The sequence below is a fragment of the Neopsephotus bourkii genome, unplaced genomic scaffold (assembly GCF_033783945.1).
Source record: "Neopsephotus bourkii isolate Nb327-2 ecotype Australia unplaced genomic scaffold, CSIRO-AGI_Nbou_v1 NB_1557, whole genome shotgun sequence".
NCBI classification, from domain to species: domain Eukaryota; kingdom Metazoa; phylum Chordata; class Aves; order Psittaciformes; family Psittacidae; genus Neopsephotus; species Neopsephotus bourkii.
The window spans coordinates 752,275-769,763 of record NW_026902033.1 but is presented as its reverse complement, the minus strand read 5'-3'; the positions used below and the strand labels follow the sequence as shown (position 1 = coordinate 769,763).

Genomic DNA, 17,489 nt, shown 5'->3' with positions numbered 1-17,489 from the left:
CGCGACGCAAGGCTCGGCGGTGACGGCAGCGCGCAGCGCAGGGGAGGGGGCGTGGCCGCGTGGGGGGCGTGGCCTCGGGAAGTGGGCGAGGTTACATGGATGCGGCTGGGGGCGTGGCTTATAGGAGGGGGCGTGGCCACGCTGGCTCCTCGCCGCCACGTGCCCCCGGCGCGGGTCGGGTTTCGGGCTGTAACCGGAGGCCGCCGCTCGACCTCCCCCGGCGCCCCCCTGGGGCGCCCGGTGCCGATGCCCCCCTCCCAGCACCCTGCGGGGGCTCCATTGTTCCAAACCGGGTCCCTCGGGCCCCCTGGGCCCGTTCTGCCCCCGCCGCAGCCCTGTTTGTGCCCGCGTTCCCCCCGCACCGGCCCTGCCTTCGTCCCGGCGACGGAGCGGGGCCGGGACGAGCGCAGGGCCCCGGGGATCCGGTTTCCCCCCTGCCGAGCTCCGAGGGTGGCAGAGGGACCGGCGGGGAGCGGCGGTGCGGGGCGGCTGTTGCCATGTTCTTCCTCTTCCGTACACCCACACGGCGGGGCACCGCCGGCCCCGCGTCCCCCAACCGCTCCCAGAGCACCCGGGGCGGCCGCCGCATCCACCCGGCCCCACGGTTTGGGGGGCGGAGGAGCCGCGGCACCACCAGCACCTTGGGGCGGCCGAGCCCTGGCTGCGCGTGTTTCCCTATGGAGCATCATCGGGCCTCCGAGGAGACGGGGTCCCCGCTGCCCCCTGCTTCCCGGCAGGTAACCGGCGAGGCCCGGGAGCCCGTGGGGAGGGTGGGGGGCCGGGAACAGCTGGGCGGCTCCCCACATCTGGAGCAGGGCATAATCCGGGGGATTATGTGTGTGCGCGGGCACGGCCCCCCCCCGCTGCCCTGCATATCCCCAGATATTCCATAAAAACCTCCAATCCCGGCACAGCCGCTCCCGCTCCCCCCCCCCTTCCAACCCCGGGGCCTCTCCCCCCGGGGGCCGGGCATGCGGGCGCAGCCCCGGCCATGGGCAACTGCACCAAGACCCCCGAGCGGAGGCTCCCCAAGGTACGGCTGCCCCTGGGTGCGCGGTGGGAACAGGGGGAAGATGAGCCCCCCCCCCCCTGACCCCGCGTTGTCCCCACAGGACGGGAAGCCACGCTCTGGCCCCGTGCCTCCCGGTGCCGGGGACCCCGAGGAGGGGTCGGAAGCGGCGCAGTCCCCCCCATTGCAAGGCTACTCAGTGCTGCAGGGACTGGTGGGGCCGGCCTGCATCTTCCTGCGGCAGAGCATCGCCGTCACCCAGCGGGTACGCACGTGAGCCGGCACGGGGTGAGGGGTGGCGGTGGGACAAGGAGCCTTCCGTTGGCTCTTCCCATGTTCTCCCTCCCCCAGGACCGAGAGCTGCGGCCTGAGGAGATCGAAGGTGAGTGCTGGGGCTCTGTGCTGCGGGGTGCTGCGGGATGCGGTGCGGTGACGTGCCATGGTGCTGCCAGAGCTGAAGCAGGCGTTCCGGGAGTTCGACAAGGACCGCGATGGCTACATCAGCTACAAGGACCTGGGCGAGTGCATGCGGACCATGGGCTACATGCCCACCGAGATGGAGCTCATCGAGCTGTCCCAGCAGATCAGTACGTGGGGAAGGGGGGGGGGATCATAGGGGCAGCTCCCCCCATCACCCTGCCTGCCCCACATCGCCCTGTTCCCCCCCTTCCTACCACAGCCGGGGGAAAAGTGGATTTTGATGACTTTGTGGAGCTGATGGGCCCCAAGATGCTGGCGGAGACAGCGGATATGATCGGGATCAAGGAGCTGCGCGATGCCTTCCGCGAGGTGAGCGGATGGGGATGGGGATGGGGGGGCTGTGGCAATGCCCTGAGGGTGGTGTCGCCCATGGGTGCTCGCCCGCAGTTCGACACCAACGGCGACGGGCAGATCAGCATGGCAGAGCTGCGGGAGGCCATGCGCAAGCTGCTGGGGCAGCAGCTCAACTACCGCGAGGTGGACGAGATCCTCAAGGACGTGGATCTCAATGGGGACGGGCTGGTGGACTTCGAAGGTAGGATGGAGGGGCTGGGGATGGAGGGGGGGGACGGGGCTGGGAGCATCCTCAGGGATGCTCGGGATGCTCCGTGTGTATTCCCCCGCTGGCAGAGTTTGTGCGGATGATGTCGCGCTGAGGGCGGCGTGTGCCAACACAGGACCACACCGTGCCTTAAGAAGAGGAGGGGGCCATGGAGACACCCGGTACCGGTGCTGATACCGGTACCCAAGCCCGGGGCAAGGCCCTCACCGGCGGTGCTCAGCCTCATCCTTGGCTTTGTGCTGAGGTCCCATCGCAGTGGGCACCGGGGATGCCACCGGGCTGGGCTTTGGCTCTGCCCTCAGCGTTCCCCCTTCCTGCCCTGAGTGCATCCCAAAGCCCTCCCTGCTCATCCCCCCCCAGCCTCCCACTGGCTCCCATCCCCAACCCTGTCCCCCCATGCTGTGATTCCGGGTGTATCCCACTGCCTGCCCCCCGTTCCCTACCCCAGACGTGCCCAGGGCATCCCCCTGCTTCCCAGCCCCGGTGCACGTTCCTCAGGGCTTCAACCGGGACATCCTCCAGGGAAGGCACTGGGAATGAAGCATCCCGGTTCCACCGCAGACAGGGAGCGGCAGCGGCCGGGTCCTGCCCTGGGAGCGCTTTGGGGTGAAATTTGCCCGTTTGAAATGCAAAGAAATCAGCTCCATGGGTGCTGCTTTGTCTTTGTGTGGAGTTTAAGCACAAGTTGTGGGGCACCGCTTGTCCTGGTGGGGTGGGTGATACCGGGGGGGAGCACCGGGGATGGTGGGGCCGGTAGCAGGGGTCACAGCAGCGGATCCCCATCTCCAGTCGTTTCCCATCACTCTGCTGGGGTCATGGGGCTGTTGGGCTCATTGGGGGCATACAAAGGTGCCACATCCAACCGGTGACCGGGCACTGGTGGTGGCCCTCAGGGCTTGGGGCTGGGGCCAGTGCTGTTTGGTGTGTTCATTGATGAGGGGCTGGAGGGCCCCCTGAGTCACTTCAGGTGACACCAAGGGTGGGAGTGGATCTGCTGGAGGATAGGGAGGCTCTGCAAGGAGGATCTGGCCGGGCTGGATCCCTGGGCTGTGGTCAATGGCGTGAGATTCAAGCAGGCTCGGGGCTGGGTCCTGCACTGGGGCCACAACAGCCCCATGGAGCGCTCCAGGCTTGGGGAGAGCGGCTGGAAACTGCTGGTGGCAAAGGAGCTGCTGGAGCTGAGCAGGAGCAGCTTGAGCCCAGGCAGCCAAGGAGCCCCCAGCGTCCTGGCCTGCACCAGCACCAGTGCGGCAGCAGGAGCAGGGCAGGGATTGGGCCCCTGTGCTGGGCACTGGGGAGGCTGCACCTCGGATCCTGGGCTCAGCTCTGGGCCCCTCACTGCAAGAGAGACCTTGAGGGGCTGGAGCGGGGCCAGAGCAGGGCAACGGAGCTGGGGCAGGGCCTGGAGCCCAAGTGTGATGGGGAAGGGCTGAGGGAGCTGGGGGGTTCAGATGGAGAAGAGAAGGCTCAGGGGGGACCTGATGGCTGCCTCCAACTGCCTGACAGGAGGATGGAGCCAGGAGGGGCTGGGCTCTGCTCCCAAGGAACAAGGGATGGGACAAGAGGAACCGGCCTCAAGCTGCACCAGGGCAGGGTTAGATGGAGCTGAGGAACAATTCCTGCCCCAGAGGGTGCTCAGGCATTGGAACAGGCTGCCCAGGGAACCGGCCCTGCAAGTGCTCCCAAACCCTATGGCCTCACGGGGCAGTGATGGGTTAAGCGCTGGATTTAACCATTTCCGCCTCTTTTCCACCCAAACCCAAAGGGGCGGGGCTGACGCCGCGCGTCTCCACGGTGATCCGGGAAAGGGGCGGGAAAGGCGGCGTGATGACGTCATCGCGGCGTCGCACGCACTCTCGCGTCATCAGGGCGAGCGGCGGTGCCGGCGGAGGCCGGGTCAGGCTAGGCCAGGGCAGCGGCGGGGCCTGCGCTAAACCGGTACCGGCGCCGCGGTTCCGCTTCCCCCGTCCGCGGGGCTCGGGTGTGCGCGGGCTCCGAGCTGAGCTGCGCTGAGGAGCGGCGGGCACAGGCGGCGGAACCGGCGGGGCGAGCGCGGGGGCCGCTCACCGAGCCCCGCCGCGCTCCAGGGCGCCGGGAGCGGCGGGCGGCCGTCGGGGATGTCCTACAAGCCCATCGCTCCCGCCCCAGCGACCCCCGGAGCCGCCAGCGCCAGCCCCGCCCCGCCGGGGCCTGGGGCACCTCCCGCCGGTGAGCGCAGCCCCGCGGGGGAAGGGAAGGGCACCGGTGGGGGGGGGGCAACCGGTAACTCCGCGTTTCTCGTAGCCACGAGTGTCCCTTCGCCCTCCGGTTCTGTCCCCGGCGCCGCCGCCCCTTTCCGGCCCCTCTTCAATGACTTCGGGCCGCCGTCCATGGGCTACGTGCAGGTGAGGCCGGGGGTGGCGGGGCTGGCAGCGGGGTGACCGAGGGCACCGGGGCCGGTGTCTTCACCCCTCCGTGCGTTCCCCCCGCTTCGCTCCGCCGCAGGCGATGAAGCCCCCCGGGGCTCAGGGCTCGCAGAGCACCTACACCGACCTGCTCTCCGTCATCGAGGAGATGGGGAAGGAGATCCGGCCCACGTACGCCGGCAGCAAGAGCGCCATGGAGCGGCTGAAGCGCGGTAGGACCGGGGACGGGGCCCCCTTTCCCCCGCCGTTCCCGGTCCGTCGCCCTTCCCCCGGTTTGATGCGCGCTGTCCCTTGTGCTTCTCCCCGCAGGCATCATCCACGCCCGGGCGCTGGTCCGGGAGTGCCTGGCAGAGACAGAGCGCAACGCCCGCACGTAACGGCTGCTGCCCCCCGGGACCCCCCCCCGGGAGCCCCGGTGTCTCTGCCCCGCTGGCGGCGGTGGCGGGGGGGGGGGGGTGTTGGGGGGGAGCGGCTTCGCTGCCCTCGCCCCCCCCCTTCCCCCGTGCTCTCCGCTCTTTCTAAATGCGTGTTTTTATAAATAAAGGACGTGGTTGGGGCTGTGCCTCCGGTTGGGGCTCTGCAGGGGGGGTACACGGATAACAAGCGGTCTTGGTGCCCTGGTGGCTGCAACCGGTGACACCGGGACAGGGGTTGCGCGGGATCCCATTGCTGTGGAAGTCTGAGCAGTGTGGGAATGAGCAAAACCCGGTTTTAGCCCTTAAATCAAGGGCTGGTTCTAAGTGAAGCCCCGTGGGTCTCGGTCCCAGCCGGGGCCGTGCCCTGGGAAGCGGACCCGGTGCTGCCCGTGCCTCGGCCTCCTCGCCTCTGACGTCACCCCCCCCCCCGCTACGTCACGGCCGTCTCCGTGGGAACGGGCTGTGATGTCACGGGCCGGTTCGGAGCAGCGCAGGTTCGGCGGGGGGAGCCGAAGGAGGCCGAGAGGAGCCGAAGGAGGGGGGGGGGGGGAGGAGGAGCGGGCGGAGCCGAAAAGTGCCGAGTGGTTCCGAAGGGGGGCGGGCGGAGCCGAGCGGGCGGGGGGCGCGTTGCCATGGGAGCGGGGCGGGCCCGGGAGCGTCGCAGCGGGCGCCGAGCGGGCCGGGCCGGGCCGGGCCAGGCCGGGCCGAAGCGGGAGCGGAGGCCGGGTCCGGGCGGGCCTGCGGGCGCTGCCCCCCGGCGCCATGCTCATCAAGGAGTACCGCATCGTGCTGCCCATGAGCCTGGACGAGTACCAGGTGGCCCAGCTCTACATGATCCAGGTGGGGACTGGGGGATGTGGGGTGCAGGGAGCTGTGGGGGCTATAGGGGGCTGAGGTGTTGAGCCTGAGGGGGCTGCGGGGCTGAGTGTGAGGGGAGCCGAGAGCTGTGGGGCTGAGCATGGAGCAATGGGGGTGCAGCGGCTGTGGGGCTGAGCATGGAGGGATGCAGAGGGCTGTGGGGCTGAGCATGGAGCACGGGTGGTGCAGAGGGCTGTGAGGCTGAGCATGGGGGGCTATGGGGTTGAGCATGGGGGTATGGGGCAGAGCATGTGGGGCTATGGTGCTGAGCATGGGGGGGCTATGGGGCTGAGCATGGAGGCTGTGGTGCTGAGCATGGGGGGCTATGGGGCTGAGCATGGAGGCTGTGGTGCTGAGCATGGGGGGCTATGGGGCTGAGCATGGAGGCTGTGGTGCTGAGCATGGGGGGCTATGGGGCTGAGCATGGAGGCTGTGGTGCTGAGTAAGGGGGGGCTATGGGGCTGAGCATGGGGGGGAGCTATGGGGCTGAGCATGGAGGCTGTGGTGCTGAGTAAGGGGGGGCTATGGGGCTGAGCATGGGGGGGCTATGGTGCTGAGCATGGGGGGGAGCTATGGGGCTGAGCATGGAGGCTGTGGTGCTGAGTAAGGGGGGGCTATGGGGCTGACCAGGGTGTGTGGGAGTTGGCTGAGCATGGGGCTGTGGTCTATGGGGCTGAGCCTAGGGAGTTCTATGTGGCTGAGCTTGGGGTGCTATGAGGCTGAGCATAGGGGGCTATGGGGCTGAGCATGGGGGGGTGCTATGGGGCTGAGCACAGCCCACGGGGTCCTGCGGCTGACCCCAAGGCCCTAGCAGGCTGCAGAGCTATCGGTTGCATTGGGGCCACCGAACCAAGCCGGGGTCCCGGTGCTGGGGTGGAGAAGCCCAGGGGACAGGGGGCTATGGAGCATAGGGGACCCCCAGTGAGGAGCCGAGGCCTCGGGGCTGTGCAGCTTAGGGGGGGTTCCCTGCTCCCCCCTACAGAAGAAGAGCCGGGAGGAGTCGAGCGGCGAGGGCAGCGGCGTGGAGATCCTGGCCAACCGGCCCTACAGCGACGGCCCCGGCGGCAGCGGCCAGTACACGCACAAGGTTTACCATGTGGGCTCCCACATCCCCAGCTGGTTCCGGGCCCTGCTCCCTAAGGCCGCCCTGCAGGTGGAGGAGGAGTCCTGGAACGCTTACCCCTACACCCGCACCCGGTATGAGCCCAGTGGGGGGATATGGGGTGGGATGTGGGGCCCGGCCGTGCCAATGGGTTTCAATGCTTTGCCCCATTGCGTTCCCCCCCCAACCCCAGGTACACGTGTCCCTTTGTGGAGAAGTTCTCCATCGAGATCGAGACCTACTACCGGCAGGATGCGGGGCAGCAGCCCAACGTCTTCAACCTGAGCGCTGCTGAGAAGAGGCAGAGGATCCTGGGTGCGTGCATGCATGCATGCAGGTGGTGCTGAGCGGGATGCACTGGTGCCTGCGGTGTCCCTGCATGGAGAGCCGAGGGGCTCTGCTTCCCTGCTGCCTCTGGGGTTGGGTTTTGCTCCTCAGTGCTGGTTGGGGTGACCCCGGTGCCTGTGCCCCGAATTCCTTGTCATGAGCTCCCTGTGCAGTCCTTTGGTGGTGCTGCTAAACCAGATTACACCTAAAGATGGGTTGGGGCCCACGTTGTGCTCTGCGTTCTCCCCTTTACCTATAGGCTGTTTGTACCCCCCTTTTCCTGGTCCTCCCCTCTCCTTCCGTGTCCCACCCCCTGTCCCACTCAGTCTGGCACAGCTTTGTCTCCCATCCCTGTTCTAGGATCCCACAACAGCCTCCATAGGGAGCACTGGCACTGGCAAACCCTGTCCCCATTTCCCCCTCCCTGCCCTGCTTTCCGTGCTCCAGATCCTTCCCCATGTCTAGACCCTTCCATTGCTCCCCTCGGGGCCCTGATGGGCACTGCCAGGAGCCCGGGCTTGGGATTCCTCCCTCCCTGCCGGCTGCTTTGGCTCCGGTTGCCGTGTCCGGTGCTGTGGCTGCGGTGGGTTCGGGCGCTGGAGCGCAGAACGTGATGCTCTGCTCTTAAAATGGAGGCCTAAAATAGGCACGGGGAGGAAATGATTCATCTGACCTATTTCTCTCATTGGCTCCTGCAGCAATGGGGATGTCCGGCCGGGATGCCGGAGCTCGGCGCTGGGGACCGTGGATTCGGTCCCTGCCACCCCCAGGGATGAGTGCATGGAGCCCTGCGCCCCTTTCCTGCCCCGTTTCCCTCCCTTCGTGCCATCTATGGGCTTGCTGTGTCCCCATGGGGGTGTCACCATCCCCAGCACAGATCCCACTGGGATTGCTTTGCCTCTCCCCCCCATAGGCACTGATTTCAGCCCCGTCTCACGTTGCAAAGGGCAGCAGGGGCCCGGGGCCAGCAGCTCCTTGCACTTAGAACACCCAGACCTGCTGCTTGTCACATGAGTGTCCCTGCCAGGACCTGGCAGGTCCTGCCTGGCTCCAACCACAGCGTGCTAACACCCGAGCTGCTCAGCCAGCCCGGCAGGCTCTGGCTTTAAAGGCGCTGTGGCCAAGCCTGGTGCCATCATCCCAGGGCTGCCCATGGGGTTTTATGGGCTTGGGGCTTCCCTTGATGTGGCTACAGTGGGGCTTTACCCTTCACATGCAGGGGACAGCAGCACAGTCTCTATTGCTGCTCAATGTGGGCACCTCCCCACGGTGCTTTCCCACCCCATAGTGTGTTGGGGAGATGTGCACTGGGGCACTTTGCATTCCAGCATGGGGCAAAGCACCTGCCCTGCAGCAGTACATTGATTTTTGTCTCTTAAAAGTCCTTTTTCCCCTCCTTTTTCCAGTCCAAACTGGAGGAAGAGGCCAGCAGATACCCTGGGGGGGGCAAATAACTGCAGGGTGATGGGGATGGCTTGGGGACAGCCCCATGAGAAGGTCCTGGGACCCCCCTAGATGGGGCTGGAGCAGGGTTGAGCCTGGATGTCCCCCCCCAGAGGTCTGCTGGATCCTGGTTTCCTGGTGCCACCCCTCAGTTCTGGGGGGATCACCCCTGTTTGGGGGATGTCTCTCTTGTACCCCCCAGCTCAATGCCCTATGCCTCATTATTGGGGTGTAGGGGGCAGCTGGGAGGCTCCTAAGGGTGCTTTTGATGTTATAGCTGCAGGATGGAGAGTGTTTCCTACCGGTTGAGTTGGATGCGTGCATTGTGGGACTGATTTGGGGGGATTTCCCTCTGATTTTGGTGCATTTTAACACGTTTTTGTGCCCCAGCATCCCCTCAGAGGGTCACAAACACTGTTCCCCCCGCAGACACCATTGACATCGTGCGTGACCCCATCTCCCCTGGGGAATACAAGCCCGAGGAGGACCCCAAGCTCTACCATTCCACCAAGACAGGCCGGGGCCCACTGGGGGATGATTGGCTGGAGGCCCCCAGCACCGGGCCCCTCATGTGTGCCTACAAGCTCTGCAAGGTGGAGTTCCGCTACTGGGGGATGCAGTCCAAGATCGAGCAGTTCATCCATGATGTGGGTGAGTTGGGAGCATTGGTGAGCCCTTGGTGCTGCTGGGGGGTGGCTTGGGGAGCCCCAGAGCCATAGAATCATGGGATGGGGTGGGATGAAGGGAGCTGAAAGCTCCTCCAGCTCCAACCCCAGCACCTTCCACTGGAGCAGCTCGCTCCAAGCCCCTGTGTCCTTGAGCACTGCCAGGGATGGGGCAGCCACAGCTTCTCTGGGCACCCTGTGCCAGCGCCTCAGCACCCTCACAGGGAAGAGCTTCTGCCTTATCCCCAACCTGGATCCCCCCTGTTTCAGTCTGAACCCATCACCCCTTGTCCCATCGCTCCAGTCCCTATGAAGAGCCCTCCCCAGCATCCTTGTAGCCCCCTTCAGACACTGGAAGCTGCTCTGAGCTCTCCACGCAGCCCCAATGTTCTCAGCCTATCTCCATACAGGAGCTGCTCCAGCCCCTGAGCATCCTCATGGCCTCCTCTGGCCTTGCTCCAACAGCTCCATGCCCCTACACTGGGAACACCAGCACTGCCCCCAGTGCTCCCATGTCTCCATCCCCTCCCAGGCCTGCGGAAGGTGATGCTCCGTGCCCACCGCCAGGCCTGGTGCTGGCAGGACGAGTGGACGGACCTGACCATGGAGGACATCCGGCAGCTGGAGGACGAGACAGCTCAGATGCTGGCTCAGAAGATGGGCAAATGCAGCGGGACCGAGGAGCCCCCCATGGCCGGGCCCAGCGCCGAGGGCAGGATGGAGCCCCGACGTGCCAGCGGGCAGGAAGGGGTTGAGGTGCAGCAGGAGGCTGATGTCTCCCCTGATGATACCTTTGCCAAGCAGTGGTCCACCTCCTCCCGGTCTTCCTACTCTTCTCAGCATGGAGGTGAGAGACCAGGGCTGGGATGGGGACCTCAGCCCTATCTGCTGCTGTTGAGCAGAGGAGATGTTGGGGGGACTCTGTCATCCCTGTCCTGGGTCTTTTTGGGGGGGCTCTGAATGATGCAGGGGTGGCCCTGACTCTCCTGTGGGTGACCCCGGGTTGGTCCTGCCTCTCCTGTGGGTCCCTGAATGGAGGAACAGGGAGGAGCTATGGGGCAGGAGCCGGGTGTTGCTATGGGGGGCTCTGGGGGCTGAACCCACGGCGGTGGCAGGGGGGGTGTCTCCTCAGAGCCTGTCCGAGTGGCGGATGCAGAACATCGCCCGTGACTCCGAGAACAGCTCCGAGGAGGAGTTCTTCGATGCCCATGGTAGGGCTGGGGTGGGTGTTTCGGTGGCACCGGCTCAGGGTGGGCTGGATGTGCCTGGTGGAGGGGTGTTGGGATTGGGGAGCGGGGGGACAGGGGTGTCCCCATCCCCATGGCCCCCCCACCCCCTGCCACCACAGAGGACCTGTCTGACAGCGACGAGGTCTTTGCCAAGGAGATGACCAAGTGGAGCTCCAATGACTTCTTGGACACGCTGGAGCAGCCGGTGGAGCTGGATGAGGCTTTAGGTGAGGGGTGAAGATGGGGTTCAGCCTCAAACCCATGTGTGGGTGCCCTGGGATGGGGCTGGCCCCACTTGGACACCCCAGTTGGGCTCAGCAGAGCTGGGGGACCACAGCCAGAACCCAGCCAGGGGAGCTCACCCAGGGCTGTGTCTTCACAGGGGAAGGCACCAGCACCACTAAGGTGGATGGAGAAGGTTTGGGGACATCCAGCTTCTCGGAGGTGCGAGTCCTGCTCACCCCAGCCCTCAGCTCCTGGCTATGGGTACCACAGCAGCGCTCCCCCCCTCTTAGGGCAGCTCCTCGGACAGCGCAGCCCCCGTGTGCCAGATCCACGTCCTCTTCCTCATCCTGCACAGCGGGAACATCCTGGACCAGGGCTCGGGAGAGCCGGGCTCCAAGCAGGCGGATGTGCAGACCTTGGCGGCCACCTTCGATGCTGTCGCCCGGGCCCACTTCCCCGAGGCGCTGGGGCACGTGGCGCTGCGCCTGGTGCCCTGTCCCCCCATCTGCGCCGCTGCCTATGCCCTCGTCTCCAGGTGTGGATGTGTGTGGGGGCCGTGGGGCTGTCCATGTGGAAAAGCATCCCAGGGATGTGGGGGGGGACCGGGGAAGTGGTGGCCTTGGAGAGTGGGATCAAACACACCTTCAGTTGATGACACTGAGCTGTGTGGGGTGGTGGATACACGGGAGGGAAGGATGGGACCCAGAGGGACCTGCACAGGCTGCAGGGGCAGGACCATGTGAACCTCATAGGGTTCAACAAGGGCAAGGTCCTGACACTGCCTTGGGGCAATCCCCAGCACAGACACAGCCTGGGGGGCACTGCATGGAGCAGCCTGAGGAGGACTTGGGGTGCTGGGTGAGGAGCACTTGGGGTGCTTGAGCCCAGAACCCCCCCCTGTGCTGGGTGCACCCCCAGAGTGTGAGCAGCAGCTCCGGGAGGGGATCCTGCCCCTCTGCTGTGGGAAGGGGAGACCTGAGAGCAGCTCCAGTGCCTAAAGGGGCTGCAGGGAACCTGGAGAGGGGCTTGGGACAAGGGCCTGTAGGGCCAGGCCAAGGGGAATGGCTTGAACCTGCCCGAGGGGAGACTGAGCTGAGCTCTTAGGCAGAAGCTCTTCCCTGTGAGGGTGCTGAGGCGCTGGCACAGGGTGCCCAGAGAAGCTGTGGCTGCCCCATCCCTGGCAGTGCTCAAGGACACAGGGGCTTGGAGCAAGCTGCTCCAGTGGAAGGGGTTGGGGTTGGAGCTGGAGGAGCTTTCAGCTCCCTTCATCCCAGCCCATTCCATGATTCATTCTGTCTGTGCAGCAGCCAGAGCACACAATAGGATGGGGCTGACTCCTGGTGCAGCAACCTGTGGCCAGCGAGCATCATACGGTGGGATGAGGCCATCAGGGCAGCCCCATTCATCCTTCCCTTTGTCCCTTCCCAGGCTGAGCCCCTACAGCCACGACACGGACAGACTGTACAGCAGCCAGGACCACATCCCCCTGGCAGCCCTCCCACTGCTGGCCACCTCCTCGGGGGGCTACCTGCACGCCCTGGGCACCGTCGTGGCTCGTGCCAACCAGGCCTATGGAGCCTTCCTGCGCTCCAGGGAGGGAGCCGGCTTCTGCGGCCAGGTCAGAGGGATCTGGGGGGGGGAAATGGGGTTTGGCTCCATTGGGAGCCTCTTTGCCCCTGTGTGGAGGGCCTGGGGGCTGTGTCCTTCACCCCCCCCCCCGTTGCCATGGGTGCGTGCTGTCCGCAGGTGGTGCTGCTGGGGGACTGTGTGGGGGGCATCCTGGGCTTCGATGCGCTCTGCCAGACACGGATGGGCACCGGGGGCAGCCGTGGCAGCAGCCGCCGTGGCAGCCTGGTGAGTACCAGCACCCTGCCGGGGCTCAGGTGGGGTCTGCACCTCTGGGTGCTGGTGGTGAACATCAGGGCTGGGTGCTCCCTGCCTTGCCCCTTGCAGAGCATGGAGCCCATCTCCCCCGAGCTGTGCGGCGGCCGGGACCCCTTGGCTGATGGAGCAGATGGAGCAGCAGGATCAGAGCCGGAGCCAGGGCCACAGCCACTGTGCAGGGAGCAGGGGGAGAGCCACTGCCACAGCTCCTCGTGCAGGTGAGAGCGAGGGCATGGTCAGCAGCTCCCCATGGCAATGCTGCTCATCTCCCCACTAACTGTGCTCTATGGGAAGGGTGAATTGCCCCCCTGCACCAGCCTGGGATGCTGCACTGCACAGGGGGGGGGTCTTGCTGGAGCTCCCCTGCTCCCAGCAGCTCCTCCGGGCTAATGGGGCCATTCCAGACCCAGCTTTGCCCCATGGCTGGTGGCAGTGGGACCATGTCCCCCCCTCATCCCTCCCCATACCCACCGGCCCTGCTGTCCCAGCCTGCAGGCCAGTGAGGCTGCGCTGGAGCCAGAGGCATCCCGGAGCAGCACCGTGGCACTGGATGGGGCAGAGGGTGCCAGCACCCGCCTCGACTTTAAGGTATCCGGCTTCTTCCTCTTTGGCTCCCCGCTGGGGCTGGTGCTCGCGCTACGCAAGACCGTCATGCCTGCTCTGGATGGTGAGGACCCCTGCCAAGCCCTGGTGCCTGCCCCCAGCCCTCCCTAGGGAGCTCCACTTGTGCTCCCTGCAAGCCTCAACCCCTCTGTGGCGTCCCCCAAGAGCCCTGCTTGGGTTTGAGCCCCTTGTGCTTGTTGGTGTGTGTGCCCCATCCTCTGTGCCAGCCCTGCCTGGGTTTGCCTTTCCTCTCGCTGGGTGTTGCTTTTCCCCCCCTGGGCATTGAGCTGCGCTGCCCCAGCCCCACCAGCCCTCAGGCCCTGTCCCAGTTGGGCTCCTCACCGTGCAGCCCCAATCCCCCCCCTTCTCCCTTCTCTTCACCAGTGGCTCAGCTGCATCCTGCCTGTGAGCAGATCTACAACCTCTTCCATGCGGCCGACCCCTGCGCCTCTCGCCTGGAGCCCCTCTTGACCAAGGCCTTCCACGCTGTCCCACCCCTCAGCGTGCCCCGCTACCAGAAGTACCCCCTGGGTGATGGCACCTCCTCCCTGCTGGGTGAGCACCCCGTCACGGGGCTGGTCCTGGGCACCCTGGGGTGTGCTATGGGCTGCAGCGCCATGCTGGGGTACCCGGAGCATCCCCAGCACTGCAGGAGCCCAGCTGGGGAGAGGGGGAAAGTGATCCACAGGCTCTGCCCCCCACCTTGGGGCTGTGCTGGAGGCGGTAACTGGTGGTAACTGGTTGTAACTGGTGTCCCCAGGGGTCAGGGGGTCCTCACCCATCTCTCCCCACAGCGGATACGCTGCAGATGCACTCTGCCCTCTTCCTGCCCAAGGTGGACATGGCCACCCCTCCTACCCCCACCGGCAGCTTTGGGGGCTTCTGGAAGAGCACTGAGCCCCTAGAGCCCCCCGATCCTGCTAGCACCAGTGAACTGGTCAAGAGTAAGTGCCATCCGTGCCCATCCCAGCCCACACCAGCACCTTGGGATGCACGAGGTGGGCTAAGGCCCAAGGAGGGATTCATTCCAGCTCTCCCCACAGTCCTGGAGCGCTGGTGGGGCCGGAAGCGCGTCGACTACTTGCTGTACTGCCCCGAAGCCCTGACTGCCTTCCCCACCATCACCCTGCCCCACCTCTTCCATGCCAGCTACTGGGAATCCTCCGACGTGGTGGCCTTCATCCTGCGCCAGGTATGGTGGGCACGGTGGGGTGGGCAGCACAGCCCCATGGGGCCGCTGGAGCTGAGCTGGGACCCTGCTGCTGGGCAGGTGATGGAGAAGGAGGAGTCGCAGCCAGCAGAGAATGAGGAGGGCTCCACCTACAGCCCCGCTATCCCCAGGGAGAAGTGGCAGCGCCGGCGCACCCAGATGAAGATCCGGGTACGTGCCCCATGGCCATTGGGATCCTGACCCTTTCCCAGGGCTCCAGCTGCACCCTGCTCATGGGGTCATGGCGCTGGTTTGCTCCCATGGGCTGGGCTGGTCCCCCAGACCCACGGGCCTTTGTGGCACTCGTGTCCCTGCAGAACATGACAGCGAACCACCGGGTGTGCGACGTGATCGTGTGCGAGGGCAAAGCCCAGGTCCTCAGCGGGCGCTTCATGTACGGCCCCTTGGACATGGTGACACTGACTGGGGAGAAGGTACCGCTGCGTTCATGGGTGCCACCATGGGGAAGGGCACGGGGCCGGTGTCACCCCCCAGCAGGGGATGTGGGGACCAGGACCCTCTGTAGGGATGTGTAGGTTGGGGATGCAGCAGGACTCGTCCCTTTTCCCTCTCCAGGTGGACATCTACGTCATGACACAGCCGCTGTCGGGGAAGTGGATGTACTACGGCACCGAGGTGACGAGCGGCAGCGGGCGCCTGACCTTCACCATCCCTGCAGACAAAGCTCTGGCCATCGGCATCTACCCCGTGCGCATGGTGGTGAGGTGAGCAGCGGGTGCCTGGAGCCACCTCGGCTCCCCCTGCAGCCCTTTGGCCACAGCTGGAGCTGAGCCCTTGCCACTCGCCCACCCCAGGGGGGACCACAGCTTCGCCGAGGCGTACCTCACCGTGGTGGCCCCCGGCACCGAGTGCATCGTGTTCAGCATCGATGGCTCCTTCGCCGCCAGCGTCTCCATCATGGGCAATGACCCCAAAGTGCGGGCAGGGGCTGTGGATGTAGTGCGGTAGGTGCCCTTCACACCGAGGGGATGTTCTCCCCTCCTTTCATGGTGAGGTGACAAGAAAACTGGGGGCGTGGGGGCATCAGAGCAGGCTGATGTCCTAGGGAGGAGCTCCTAGCACCCACTTTGCGCAGCATCCCTGTGCTGATGCCTTCCTGTGGGTAAAGAGTCCTCTCCTGGGTATGGTCCTTGAAGCCTGCTGTGGTACCCGCAGCTCTGCCTCCATTAACCCACTGGGAGGAGGAGGGTTGTGGAGGTAGCACCCATGGGTGCTGTGCTGGTGGGTGCAGGAGCATCCCCACACGGGCTCCTAGCAGCAGCGTGCGTCCCCTCCTAGGCACTGGCAGGACTTGGGCTTCATGATCATCTACGTGACGGGGCGCCCGGACATGCAGAAGCACCGCGTGGTGGCCTGGCTCTCCCAGCACAACTTCCCCTATGGCTCCGTGTCCTTCTGTGACGGGCTCACCCACGACCCCCTGCGCCAGAAAACCGCCTTCCTCCAGAGCCTGCACACCGAGGTGGGCACAGGGACACCCCTGGGCACGGGGCTGGCGCTGGGGCAGTGTGGGGATGCTCGGAGCTCAACCGTGATGGAGCTGGCACCAGCTCCCCGGCACAAAGGGGAGATCCCAGCCTGTGGGTGTTGCATCTATCCCATAAAACAAGGGCTGTCCCTGTGGGAAGGGTTGGTCCTTGCCCTAACGCTGCCGTCCTCTTCTCCATGGGCAGGCAGAGATCAACATCATCGCTGGCTACGGCTCCACCAAGGACATCTCCGTCTACAGCTCCCTGGGGCTCCCACCGACGAGCATCTACATCGTGGGCCGGGCCATCAAGAAGTTCACCAACCAGTGCCAGGTACGGTGGTGGGGCTGGGGCCGGGCCTGAGCTGCAGGGGCCAATTGCTGAGCCCCAGAGGGAGCTTGGCCATGTCTGTGTCCCCCGCAGTTCGTGTCTGAGGGCTACGCAGCCCACCTTGCCCAGCTCGAGGCAGCAGCCCAGGCCCACTTACCCAAGGGCCCCTCGCGGCCCACGCTGGGTAAAGGCACCTACGGCTGCCTGGCACCCGTCGACGTCCTCCGCAAGCAGAACCAGCTCCTGCGGTCGCGGGGCTCCAGCCAGGCCGAGTGGGACGGGGCAGGGCCTTCAGCAGCAGCCCCAGGGCTGCCCAGGGCCAAGCCCCGCAGCGTCAGCCTCAAGCTGGAGGATGAGGAGTGAGGGTGGCCCCAGCACCGCTCCCCTGCAGCCAGCAAGGGGCAACCGGGGCCAGAGCCTGCGATGGGCACCGAGCCCATGGGATGGAGATGAGGGCACTGGGCCCCATGCACCAAGGGGTCCTGGGAGGTGGTGCTCTGAGGGCTGCAGTGATCCCCTTGGGACTGAGCCACCCCAGCTCCCCCCTCCTGCGGGGCTGCAGAGCTGCTGCTGGGCAGTGCCCAGTGGGGTTTGTCCCCTGGGGAGCTGCAGTAAGGCCCTGCAGGGCCATGGGTCCCTGGGCAGCACTGAGGGGCCCCAAGGCGAGCGGCACTTCCCTGCTTCCCTCTTATTTATTTCCATTGGGTGCCACAGGGCCGGGCTTCGGAAGCGCTGCCTCTGTTCCCGTCCGTCCTGGTGTGTAATAAAGCAATGTAAAGAGGAGCTGCAGCCCTCACGTCTGCCCTGTTGTGTCCCCCCCCAGCCATAGCTGGCACCAGGACTTCTACCCACAAGCCTCTGACCTGGGGCCACGGTGTCACACGCGTCCTGCAGCACAGCACTTGGGTCATGAGCAATGTGGGGCAGGGAAAGGCAGCCTGGGGTAGGTGCTGATGCCAACAAGCTGCAGGTCACGGGTGGTTAAACCTCTTGCACAAGAGGAGGGTTGGGCTGGTAGAGCAGGGATGGGGCTGTGGGGACAGGAGGAGGAAACGGGGGTGAGGACCCATGGGGCTTGGGGTGCTGCAGCAGCACAGGCTCAGCTTTGAGCTCCTGCAGAGTGGGGGACAGGCACCACCCCAGCCTCTGTGGGTGTCAGAGCTGCCTTTACACCGCTGCCTCTGCCCCTATTACACATCCACGATGGGGAAGCCCTTAAGTAAGGGCTCAGCATTGCAGTGAGTCTGCAAG

General features: G+C 65.8%; 3 protein-coding genes across 5 annotated transcripts; all 3 read left to right on the top strand.

The window, feature by feature from the left end:
* Positions 1-355: 355 nt before the first annotated feature.
* On the top strand, positions 356-2,337 carry CABP2 (calcium binding protein 2). 2 transcript variants are annotated; one of them, XM_061370968.1, is made up of 7 exons: positions 356-737; positions 1,113-1,274; positions 1,361-1,391; positions 1,462-1,596; positions 1,689-1,798; positions 1,877-2,024; positions 2,120-2,337. In XM_061370968.1, the coding sequence occupies exons 1-7, from the start codon at positions 498-500 to the stop codon at positions 2,143-2,145; spliced, it is 852 nt and encodes a 283-aa protein (XP_061226952.1). In that variant the 5' UTR covers positions 356-497; the 3' UTR covers positions 2,146-2,337. The 2 variants fall into 2 exon arrangements, with proteins under 2 accessions (XP_061226952.1, XP_061226953.1); XM_061370969.1 differs by lacking the exon at positions 356-737 and adding an exon at positions 979-1,033.
* Positions 2,338-4,063: 1,726 nt separating this feature from the next.
* Positions 4,064-4,897, top strand: CDK2AP2 (cyclin dependent kinase 2 associated protein 2). Its single transcript, XM_061370967.1, has 4 exons — positions 4,064-4,259; positions 4,335-4,435; positions 4,536-4,668; positions 4,766-4,897. The coding sequence occupies exons 1-4, from the start codon at positions 4,169-4,171 to the stop codon at positions 4,831-4,833; spliced, it is 393 nt and encodes a 130-aa protein (XP_061226951.1). The 5' UTR covers positions 4,064-4,168; the 3' UTR covers positions 4,834-4,897.
* Positions 4,898-5,606: 709 nt separating this feature from the next.
* Positions 5,607-16,784, top strand: PITPNM1 (phosphatidylinositol transfer protein membrane associated 1). Of its 2 annotated transcripts, none has more exons than XM_061371023.1 (23): positions 5,607-5,712; positions 6,713-6,927; positions 7,026-7,147; positions 9,032-9,253; positions 9,800-10,114; positions 10,383-10,478; positions 10,616-10,723; positions 10,879-10,940; positions 11,012-11,256; positions 12,150-12,339; positions 12,468-12,575; positions 12,675-12,823; positions 13,094-13,272; positions 13,593-13,763; positions 14,003-14,152; positions 14,252-14,400; positions 14,479-14,589; positions 14,736-14,852; positions 14,995-15,143; positions 15,234-15,383; positions 15,718-15,901; positions 16,113-16,241; positions 16,332-16,784. In XM_061371023.1, exons 1-23 carry the CDS (start codon positions 5,635-5,637, stop codon positions 16,599-16,601), a joined length of 3,669 nt encoding a protein of 1,222 aa, XP_061227007.1. In that variant the 5' UTR covers positions 5,607-5,634; the 3' UTR covers positions 16,602-16,784. The 2 variants fall into 2 exon arrangements, with proteins under 2 accessions (XP_061227007.1, XP_061227006.1); XM_061371022.1 differs by having other exon boundaries at positions 14,240-14,400.
* Positions 16,785-17,489: the final 705 nt, after the last annotated feature.

Excerpts from the sequence above, each read along its gene's own strand:
- CABP2 (XM_061370968.1), top strand. The coding sequence starts at position 498 with ATGTTCTTCCTCTTCCGTACACCCACACGGCGGGGCACCGCCGGCCCC. Across the intron at positions 1,275-1,360 it reads GCATCGCCGTCACCCAGCGG|GACCGAGAGCTGCGGCCTGA; the intron begins GTACGCACGTGA and ends TCCCTCCCCCAG. Across the intron at positions 1,597-1,688 it reads CGAGCTGTCCCAGCAGATCA|CCGGGGGAAAAGTGGATTTT; the intron begins GTACGTGGGGAA and ends TTCCTACCACAG.
- CDK2AP2 (XM_061370967.1), top strand. The coding sequence starts at position 4,169 with ATGTCCTACAAGCCCATCGCTCCCGCCCCAGCGACCCCCGGAGCCGCC. Across the intron at positions 4,260-4,334 it reads GCCTGGGGCACCTCCCGCCG|CCACGAGTGTCCCTTCGCCC; the intron begins GTGAGCGCAGCC and ends CGTTTCTCGTAG. Across the intron at positions 4,436-4,535 it reads CGTCCATGGGCTACGTGCAG|GCGATGAAGCCCCCCGGGGC; the intron begins GTGAGGCCGGGG and ends GCTCCGCCGCAG.
- PITPNM1 (XM_061371022.1), top strand. The coding sequence starts at position 5,635 with ATGCTCATCAAGGAGTACCGCATCGTGCTGCCCATGAGCCTGGACGAG. Across the intron at positions 10,724-10,878 it reads GGAGCTGGATGAGGCTTTAG|GGGAAGGCACCAGCACCACT; the intron begins GTGAGGGGTGAA and ends GTGTCTTCACAG. Across the intron at positions 14,590-14,735 it reads GCACCCAGATGAAGATCCGG|AACATGACAGCGAACCACCG; the intron begins GTACGTGCCCCA and ends GTGTCCCTGCAG.